At 50.4% G+C, this 11019-nt stretch overlaps 1 protein-coding gene across 1 annotated transcript; it reads right to left on the bottom strand.

Moving 5' to 3' along the window:
- Positions 1-4190: 4190 nt before the first annotated feature.
- On the bottom strand, positions 4191-7998 carry LOC311615667 (PRAME family member 8-like; the record flags this gene model as incomplete). The annotated part of the gene is made up of 4 exons (XM_084871038.1): positions 4191-4992; positions 6228-6368; positions 6450-6998; positions 7709-7998. The coding sequence occupies 4 exons, from the start codon at positions 7996-7998 to the stop codon at positions 4449-4451; spliced, it is 1524 nt and encodes a 507-aa protein (XP_084727164.1). The 3' UTR covers positions 4191-4448.
- Positions 7999-11019: the final 3021 nt, after the last annotated feature.

Genomic DNA, 11019 nt, shown 5'->3' with positions numbered 1-11019 from the left:
CCTTGACCGGAATCGAACCCGGGACCTTTCAGTCCACAGGCCAACGCTCTATCCACTGAGCCAAACCGGTCTCGGCTGATGGGTTAATTTTATGTGGCAACTTGACCTGGGGTCATGTTGGGGTTCTTTTGTCAGCCTTACAAAGGGGTCAGCATTCTGGAGAAAGGGGCTGCGGGTAGACGATTAAAGAGTCTGGAGATGAAAGATAATTTTGAAAGGCATTGGGGGTCAGAGGAGCTTCAGCTGAAGGAACTAAAGCCTCTCCTTGTCTAGGGCCCTGTGCTGTTAATTAAACACGATCTGTCCTAAGGCAGTGGTCGGCAAACTCATTAGTCAACAAAGCCAAATGTCAACAGTACAACGATTGAAATTTCTTTTGAGAGTCAAATTTTTTTTTTTAAATAAATTTTTATTGTTCATATTATTACAAATGTTCCTCCCCCACCCCCCCACCATTGCTCTCCTCCACCAGGTTCCCACCCCAACCTCTGCCCTTTCCCCACTCCCCATTGTCCTCATCCATAGGTGCACAGTTTATGTTCAGTCTCTTCTCACATCCCCTTCTCCCCTTTTCCCCAAGAATCATCAGTTCACTCCCCTTCCATACCTCTGATTCTATTATATTCAACAGTTAATATTGTTCATCAGATTTTTTTTTTAATTTCCTTGGTTTTTAGATTCACTTGTTGATAGTTACGTATTTGTTGTTCATAATTTTTATCTTTATTTACTTTCTCTTCTGAAAGAACCCCCTTCAGCAATTCATATAATTCTGGTTTGGTGGTGATGAACTCCTTTAGCTTTTTTTTATTAGTGAAGCTCTTTATCTGACCTTTGATTCTGAGTGATAGCTTTGCTGGATAGATTATCTTTGGCTGTAGGTTCTTACTATTCATCACCTTGAATATTTCTTGCCATTCCCGTCTGGCCTGCATGGTTTCTGTTGAGAAATCACCTGACAATCGTATAGGTGCTCCTTTATAGGTAACTACCTGGTTTGCTCTTGCTGCTTTTAATATTCTCTCTTTGTCTTTTGCTCTTGGAATTTTAATAATGATGTGTCTCGGTGTGGTCCTCTTTGGATTCCTTTTGTTTGGAGTTCTGTGCGCTTCCTGGACTTGTAAGTCTAATTCTTTCACCAGGTGGGGAAAGTTTTCTGTCACTATTTCTTTCAGTGTGTTTTCGATATCTTGCTCTCTCTCATCTTCTGGGACTCCCATAATTCTGATGTTGGTTCGCTTGAAGTTGTCCCAGAGGTTTCTTACATTATCTTCAATTTTCTGGATTCTCTTGCCTTCTAGCTTCTGTGGAGGAGTGTCTTCTGGCTCTTTATGTTCCAACTCTTTGACTTGATTCTTGCGATCTTCCATTCTGTTTTTAGGACTCTGTATAATATTTTTTATTTCAGACAATGTATTCTTTATTTCTTGTTGATCCCTTATCATTTCTTGTTGATCCCTTATCATTTCTTGTTGATTCCTTATTAATTCTAGTTGATCTCTTTTCATATCCTCATAGGTCTTATCGATCTTTTTTAGGAAATTCTTGAAAAACTTTATAAGCGTAGATTTGAACTCTATATCCAGTTGCTTTTTGTCCTCCATTTCTTTCGTTTGTGATCTATTTCATTGTTGTCGCATTTCGCAGCTACAGATGGGATGGGGTTTCAGGGTGGAGCCTACAGCCTTGGCTTCCGTCAGCCCCGCCCTATGCGGCTCCCGGGTCCCAGGGTCCTTCAGTGCTTGCTGCAAAGCGCCTCTGAGAGAAAGGTGCCCTCGATTTTCGCCTGCTGCCAAACAGTCTATGCTCTCCCCCAATGAGCCCGGTATTGGGGTTCAGTTCAGTTGGAAGTGGAGTTGGAGGTGGCGTTCAGAGCAGACTGGAGCCCCTGTCTCCTTCCCACCGGGGCAATCCCGCGGCACAGCCAACAGTCCCTTCTCTGCGTGCACTGTGCGTGCCACCGGGACCTCCTTTCGCCGCTCCCTGGGGTTCCGCCTCGCAGCCCAGCTCCCTCTGTGTGAGCCTGGGTCCCCGGGTCTGGCCTAGAACTGGGGTTCAGAGCAGTCGGAAGTGGGGCCCAGCACAGTCGAAGTTTTATCTCCTTCCTGCTAGGGAACGCCAGCCAGGCACTCGGCCTCCCTCCTCTCCAGCTCCGTCCTCTGTGCCCGCCGCGTGTCTCCATACCTCAGGCTTTTCCAGCTCCTCAGCGCTTCCTTCTGGTTTTCTCCTTGCTTCTCATTGTAGAATTTCCAGTCAGTCAACTTTCCTGTAGTTCTGGGTAATGTCCATTTTATATTTTAGTTGTATTTTATTGAAATTGTTGTGTGCGGCTGCGGCTAGGTGTCTACCTGAGCAGCCATCTTGGATTCTCTGAGAGTCAACTTTTTTAAACTTATACTTCTTCTAATGACACTTCTTCAAAATAGATTCGCCCAGGCTGTGGTATTTTGTGGAAGAGCCACACTCAAGGGGCCAAAGAGCCACATGTGGCTCGAGAGCAGCAGTTTGCTGACCACAGCCCTAAGGCAAGGTGGAAATATACACTTCAAAGGGTAGAATACTGAAGCATTATCAGTTTAGGGAATGGGCTACAGCTGTTCAGGTGTTTGGCTAACAGGAGGCAATAAAATTCCCTGAGCTGTCTGGCAGTTAACAATTGTCATATTTGGTTTTGGGGGAAGTGCCCTTTAGCCATTTCCAACAGGTAAACTACATATGTAGATCACCTTCGTTGAGCTGCCCAAGCTTCACCAACCTTTGGGGTGAAACTCTTGTAATTATTACATGCTGGAATTGGTTCCTGGCACGGTCATCAAAGTTTTGAAACTCACAAAGCACCATTGGTACACAGAACACCAGTGACAACCGCTGAACTTGACAGCTCTAAGGATTTCCCAGGTAACTGGTAAAACCATTCTGGTGTGAATGGATGGGGTCAGCGTTTGATTCACTAGATGAGTAAGGAGATCTTAGAGTGCAGCTGGGCTTCCTGCAAACTCTTGGGGGCCAAAGTGGAATAGAAAGAGGAAGGAAGGATGAATCTCTCTTCTTTGGTTTTAGCTGATGGTGAACATAGGTTTCTGGTTGGCAGGGCATCCAACTACAGGGTGTGGACCAGCTGCCCTTTATTCTCAGGCCTATGGCCTCACACTGGGGGATACGCCATATGCTCCCCTGGGTCTCAGGCCTTCAGGCTTTGTAGGTTCTCCAGCTTGCAGAGGGCAGGTATTAGAACCGAAGGCAGAAGCCTATCCCTGTAAATCTCCTACCTGCATCCATGTGTCCCTGTTGGCTATTCTGTGGAATGCTGCCTAATACAGCGACTGATCACAGGGAAGAAGCTCACTCGTTTGTGCAGGGTGTCTGCTCCTCTTCCTGACAGACTGATTTCAAACATGCTCTCTAGTCTTGCTCCATAGAGAGTCCGGAGGTTTAATGGGAATAAGCCAACCCCCCCCCCCATGGATATGACCTGCCCCCCCTTCCTGGGTTATATTTTATGTGGTGTAAAAATCCTCAGAAAAAAGTGTTATGCCACTGAATAACTGTAGTATTTTGCTCAAAGGAATTTGGATGATATTGCTGGCCATAAGGAGGTTACTTCCTCTGCACCAGGCTGACAGGCATGGGCTGGATGGCCCAGGGACTCTGTGCCTCTCCAGTATGGACAAGACCTTCTGGAACTGAGGGCCATGCCTTGTCCCTGAACCGCTCCTTGCATAATTCCTGAGATTTGTGAGTCCACCTGCAGAACCATAGGGAACACTGGCATCCAGGGTGAGAGCAAACAGTAAGGTCTCCTTCACTTCAGGGGTTGGTGGGCCACCTAGCAAGTCCCATTGTATCCACCCCCTGAGCAGCCACAAGGAGGTCAGAGATGCCCACTGAGAAGAGAAGACCTGGAGGGAGGGATAAAATGGAGCTGAGCCTGCAGCCGAACTGCATCCCAGCACTCCAGGTTCTGATCCTGAGCCCTCCCCACCTTTTTCTTCTTTTTTTTTAAAAAAAATTTTTTTTATTAGTAACTGCAGGGTCCTGAGATGTAAAGTGGGGAGACAGGTGAACACATACAAGAGGACCAGATGGTTGCCTTTAAAATTGTCTTTATTTCTGATCATTTCTTTACAATAATCCACCTTAGGATTCACTCCCTCACAAGAAGCTCAAGCCCCAATTCTGCCCCTCCCCAAGCATATGAGATTCATGTTTCTGATTGTAGGACACTTTGCCTTTGAAAGTCCCAATAAGTCCCCGTCCTTTGTCCCTGCCATCCTGTAACCCAGGCTGTGTCCCTCCTGTTCCCCATTCACACTGAGCATGAACCTGACACACTGGTGGCCCCAGTATAATGCACCCCGATCCCAGGTTTCAGCTTCCAAAGGCCCAGAAAGAAGCTCAGGTGCTCCCACTGAGCAAGGTCATTACAGGGGCACAGCACGGGGTCCCAGTCAGGAAAATGCCATGTCATAAAACTCCCTGTGGCCACTGTGCTTGGTGGCAAGCAGGATGGTCCTGGGCTGTCCTAACTCCCTCAGAATCCCCGTCAGCTCAGCCCGGACCAGGGCAAGTCTGTCCTGGCTGACAGTGTCCTGGGTGGTGTAACACTCCGGGGGGACGGGGTACAGCTCCAGCTCTAAGCTGCGCAGCCCGGCTGTGTGACGCAGCAGCTTCCCCACGGTGGCCAAGGAGAGGCAGTTCTCAGAGAAGGTGAGGGAAATGAGCTGGTGACAGCCGCTCAGGACAGGCAGGATGGCTTCGACTTGGGAGTCCACCATGGCACACTTATCGAGGTACAGATCCCGGAGGGTGGGTGACACTGCATCCAGCAGAACTCGAAGGGGCTCAGGACTAAAGTCGGCGAAGTTGGCACAATACAGACCCAAGGACTTCAGCTGCCTGAGGTTCGGGCACTGGAACAGGTGTGTCAGGTCTGAATGGGTCAGGCTCTGGCAATGCGTTATGGTAAGTTTTTCCAAGGGGGTCTGCAGGCACCTGTGGAGACACAGAGCGGTTAGTTCTGGGGGTGGGGGTGGGGGTAGAGGGGGCCTCCTTGTGTGACATGACAGATTTCTCCAAGCCAAGAGTTGTCCTGACAGTTTTATGAAGGGAAACACCCAGGAAGCCCAGTCTCCTTTTAGGCTGGGTCAAGTTCACCACTTCTCCAGAGCTTCCTCTCCTCAGCCGCCAAGCAGAGCACTACACTCTGGAGGGTGCCTGGACATAGGGACGCCCCGGGGACCTGCTCAGAGAGCCTGACAGTGTCTAGGTCAAAGTGGGCATCCCTGCATCTTATGATTGGAAGACAAAACCAACCATCCTGTCAGCTCAGGCTCCCTCTGTCCACTTCTTGGCTCCAGGCACCAGACATCTTGACCACACGAGATTCTAATTCATAGGGAACTCAAGGGGCCCTAGCCTGTTTGAATCAGGGAATAAAGCTTTCCCTTTGCACTCAAGGGTCTCAGGTTTGAGTCAAGGTCAAGTGCACAGATCTCAATTGTTGCTTCAATGCCCAGCTCAGGTTTGAGGCATTTGCTGAGAGCAACAAATGGTTTCTCTCTCACATCATCTCTCTCTCTCTCTCTCTCTCTCTCTCTCTCTCTCTCTCTCTCTCTCTCCCTCTCTCTCTCTCTCTCCCTCTCTCTCTCCACTTCCACTTAACTTTCTAAAATTCATAGAAAAAAACACCATCCTCCTTTGAGGATTTAAAGAAAGGGGAGAGAGTAAACCAGAGGAAGATTCTGCAACATCAACTGGGGAGACCAGTGTGCAGAGGTGACTTCCATCCATACAGCACCACAAACCACTGGTCACTCTGCAATCCTTTCCACTCCCGCTTCCTTGGCTGCAGAATCATGCCTGTCCTTTCTGCTAATGACCTTCCTGGTACCCAAAACCATCTCTGACAGATGGGGAATCTGAGAGGCGCACGTGTGTTCACGTGGCTGGTGGGCACAGAGCTTATGTCTGAAAATGCTCCATCTGATGTGGCTCTGCCTCCTCCCAACCCTCTTCCCAACACCTCATCACTTAGACTTCTGTCCCTAAGGAAGAATAAACACACCCAGGCTCACTGGGTCCCTCATTGAGCCAGTACTGTTACCCATCCTGACAGGTTGATTTCAAAACATGCTTTCTTTGGGTGCTCATGGGATATCACCCTCAAAACATCTAACAACACCACTCCCTTTACATTCTAGGGCTGCATCCACTGTTACACAGCTCACCTGAGCATCTGGTCCAGACGGCCTCGGAGGAAGTAGGGGGAATCCATGTCGAGCTCACGGAGGTGCTGCAGCCTGAGCATCTGAGAGAGGAATTGGGAAAAGGATCCCTGTTCCTCTAGCTCCTCCTGCTGCTCCTGCTGCTCCTGCTCCTCCCTCTGCCACTCCTCTTCCTCATTCCACTCCTGTTCCCCTTCCTCTTCCTCCTGCTCCTCTCCCTTTGACTCTTCTTCCTCTCCCATCTCCTGATCCTCATCCTCCAGTTCTTCCTCCTCCTCCATATTCTCCTCCACATTCTCCTCCTCATTTTCATCCTCATCCTCCTCACTCAGCACTTGGATGTGGGAGAGAGAGAGTTTCTGCAGGTTCCTCATCTGCCCCAGGTAAAGAGCAAACTTCCCCAGGGTGGGCAGGTCCCAAATGCAGTTCACTTCCACCTCCTGGATGCAGTCCAGCTGCACCGCATCCAGGACCTTCCTCACCCTCTGGAAGGGCACCTCAGAAATCTTCAGTGTCTTGCAGCACAGGTGTACCAGCCCTTTCCTCCGCTGGGCCCATTGGATGACGTACATGAAAAATGCATATCTGTCCCTTTCGTTGAAGTTAAGGTCTAGGAACACCTCCACGGGAGCTAAGGGGTGCTCCGTGTTGGGGCTGGACCTGTGCACAGCCACTGGTACCATCGCTGAGGGCTTCTGGGTACTGTATCCACACCACCTTCTCCAGAAGTCTGCACCCAGGTTCCTTAAATCCAGCACCCGCAGTTTGCATCTCCTGTGGGGAAAGCAGGCCATTAGTCTAGATTCATTCAGGTCTACATGACATTGGCTGACAGTGTGTCTCAGTGGGTGAGGTCACAGTTCAATCCCCAGTCATGATATGTGTCTATGTTGCACGCTCAAGGCCCAGTGTGTGTGCTTGTGTGTGCGTGCGTGCGTGCGTGCGCGCGTGTGCGTGCGTGTGTGTATGTGTGTGCCTACGTGTGTGTGTGTGTGTGTTAGTATGCAGCAGATCAATGATTCTCTCTCATCATTAAGATTTCTATCTCTACCTCTCCCCTCTTTTCTGAAATCAATGAAAAATGTTTTTAAAAAAAGATCCACTGAATGAGGGCAGGTCAGAATGAGACTAAGCATCTGAGTTGAGGCAACAACCAGACTCTCCCCAAACCCTGACCTTAACTTTGATTCTCAAGGTCAGTATCTCCCTTGCCCCTTGTTTTGCTTTGCTCCTCTCCTTCCATCCCTCCTGCTCAGCACTTCATGTACCATTAACTACCACTGGGAGGAGGCAGGGCACATTTTGGAGGTGCCCATGCCCAGTAGACAGTGCTCCAATCCCCAGTGAGCTCAGCAGTGTGCCAGGGCTCCCTACCCTCACTGGCACCTTCAGAAAACCTGGGTCCCCTTAGGCCCTCCACACGCCCTGACCCCCTTTGTCTCCGGGATGCCCAGGACCCTACCAGGCACCGGGAGCAGCCTTACCTGGGGCGAACCTCCTGGGCAAGCAGAACGTCAAGCCCATCCAGCACGGCTTTTAGGACCTTGACCAGAGGCCGCTGCATCAGGCCCCCCAGATGGAGGACTGGGTAGGGCCAGGCTTGGGCCATCGCCTTCAGGGACTCCTGGTGGCGTCTACTATGGAAGGCCAGGATGAACAGAGGCGGGAAGAGCTCGGCGGGCAGGTGCTCCAGAGCTGCGATGGCCGAGGCCTGGTCCCTCAGCAGGCGCTTTGCTGCCAGCTCCAGGAGTGTGGGCGGGGTCTGCATGCTCATCTTCAAGGTGCTCAGAAAGGAATCCTGCAGAAAAGACTGGAGAACAAGACATCCATGTCAGGCCAAGCATTTGCACCCCCATCGTCTGTCTCCCCATCCCTCAGAGGAATCAGCTCAGGGCCAATGATCAACCTGATGACCTGCACCCCCAAAGCCTCCAGTTCGATAAGCCTGTCCCCCGGTTGGGAAAAAAGGAAGAATATGAAAAGCTCTCCGTGCCAGGTCAGGCTTCGTGCCACCAGGAGGCTGACTCCTTAGCTGAGGTCGGTTCCTTACCTGCTGTGACCGGCGTGGCTGGAGCTCAGATCTCAGACCTGGTGGAGAACCAGGGCCCTGACTGCAGAGCTGAAGGACTCTGACTCTCTCCACTGGTGCCTGAGGTTTTTATACACCTTCTCAATTGCTAGCGTCCAATCAGAATCCCTGGTCTAAACCCCTCAACCTGATGGGATTTTTGCCTCTCTCCATATTAATTGGTTACCCCAGAAACGAGATTAGGAAAGAGAAAGTTCGAGAGGGGCAAGGGTGTGGCCTGGGTCATTGATTACTTCCACAGACACTGACTGAACTTGACTGATGGCCCACAGTTGTCATCCTGGGTGTGAGACAGTGAAGGGTGAGATGGGTTCCTGACTTGAGACAGGAAAAAACACAACCTGAGAACATGGCTGCTGGCAGGCCGTTGGCCACCTCAAAGTAATCCAAATTACCCACAGTGAAAACAACCGAGAAGGCACCGGCGGCATCCCCACGGAAGGAAAGAATGTGTCCGTGCACTTAGTTGTCACTCAGGTATTCTGTCAGGTGACAGCAGATCATTAGCTCCTCAGGGAGCAAGGAGTGAGCGACTGAGGATGCGGGTGGCCCTTCAGACCACAAGGCTTCTCTGAGAAAGGCCAGGTCACAAGGACCATGAGAGGCAGGAGTCAGGGCTGGGCAGGGTGGCGCTGGGCCATCCTAATGAGACCCTGTGAATGACCCTGGGCCATGGGAAAGATGGGGGGTTTTCTTGGAAAGAAGAGAGGTGGAAAGACGCTTCTTGGGGTGAATTTCGGGTCTAAAAGAGATAAGCTGGAGGGAAGACAGTGCCATCCTACAGGTCAAAGGAACGGGATTCCGTCTTCTGTCCCGCACAGGTGGAAAAGGGTGTGTCGGCTCTGGGGAAGATGGGATTAGCTCAGCGAACTGGGTGGAGACGGTTGAATGTAAGAGTGTGATTAGTGGGAAAGTGACCCAATCTGGGAGTTACACATTTTCAAGCCTGCAGGACACAAAAGGCACAGTTGTGGGCTCTTTGAGATGTTTGAGCCAGGGACAGAAATAAACGTGGGCCAATCACAGGTAACTCTGTCAACACCATGGCAGCTGCCACCAGGGGACGTTTATCAAAGGGAAGAGGTTCTTCCACAGAGAACTCTTCCCAGATAGCAAGTGCCTTCCCTCACTGCCCCGTGTCTCCATTGTCCCCCATCCTGCCCTCATGGCACCCTTTCACTTCACCACACCCCAAGTGACCTCCCTCATGACAACCAGCCCCTAAAATCCCCCCTTCAGGAAGCCTGTGCCCCAATATCTCTCTGTCCTATGCTTGTCTAACATCACTCTGGCCTTCTGGATGAAATGCTCTGTGAGGCCAGGGTGTAATCGTGGCTCCTTAGACCATGTGTGTGGAATGAATGCGTGGCACTTGGTGGCCTGAGGGAGGCCAGTAATGGCCAGCCAACTGCTGCCATGTGGAACTCTTATCCTGCACAGCCTCCATTAGGCCCCCGTCTTTCTAATGTCAGCCACGCATACCACGGATATTCCTGAGCATCCAGTGTGTGGGCCAGGCTCTGAATCTGGGGAACTCTGAGTCAGGAGGGGAAGACAGTGGCATGAACAGACAGTGTAGGGAAGAGTGAGTGGAGGCCCAGAGGGAGTGCTGATGCCTGGAGTCAGGGGGTGGCCTTGAAAAGGGACAGCACAAGCCCAATCTGCCTCCACTAGGCATCATGGAATTTGTCTGCAGTATGAAATCACTGCCAAACAAACACATGTGGGCACATGAGACAAGAACACACTAGACCCAGACTTGCCCCGAGAAAACTGAGCTGGGCTTCTGCTGGCACTTCCTGGAAGGGAGAGGCAGTTTGCCCAAGTCTGAGCCAGGCTGACCACGGACCACCCTGCATGGGCTCAAATCTGAGCTGGGAGATTCATTCGCAGTGTGAGCTCAGACCATTCACTCTCCGGGGCCTGTTTCCTCCACTAGGAATGGCAGTGACATGGAGAACTCTGCCTTGGGTTCCTATCAGACATGGTGGTGGCATCTTCACCATTTTCATTTCTGGACTGTTCCTCCTCTTTTCTTGGGGGCCATTGCTATTTCTGTGGTTGGAACAATCCTGTCTGGAATCCGTTGTTGCAGAAGTCCACATAGGCTTAGAGTTTTTTGGAAATATCTGAGAGGGCAGGGCGGGGCGAGGATGGGCTCCTGACTCCACTGTGGGGCAGGGCGGAGTTATCCTCCATTCTGTAACTGAACCCTAGCCCTCACCCAACCAATCAGGGTTAGCCGAGGCAGTGACATCACCACCGACAGGAGTAAAACCCCTAAGCTGGGAAAAATTCGCTCTCTGTTCCACCATGCTGCCAGCATGAGTGGGACAGAGCCCATGCTAGCATGGAAAAGGCTCTTTTGTTTATTGCATCGGACTAGGCTCCCTGATGGTCCTAGGGGATCACGAAGTCTGGGTGTAACATATACAAATATATTCTCAACCAAAGATTAATAAAGTCATCTTTTCTATAAATGTGACTTGGGATCCTTTTTCTTTTTTTGCCCAAACAATTTACCTTTGGCTTATTTTGATACCAGGGACAGAAATAAACGTGGGCCAATATTTGGCTCATTTTGATACCATGTGTTTTGTTTTTTTTTATGGTTGTCTTGCTATTAGCATTACAAATGAAAAATCATTTTCAAAGTAAAATGTGGGATCCCTTAACACAACCCGCGTGGTTCAGGGCTCACTCAGG

This window comes from Pipistrellus hanaki, assembly GCF_964339955.1.
Source record: "Pipistrellus hanaki genome assembly, chromosome: 2".
NCBI classification, from domain to species: Eukaryota; Metazoa; Chordata; class Mammalia; order Chiroptera; family Vespertilionidae; genus Pipistrellus; species Pipistrellus hanaki.
The sequence above is the reverse complement of the archived record's forward strand: the minus strand, read 5'-3'. Positions and strand labels throughout refer to the sequence as shown.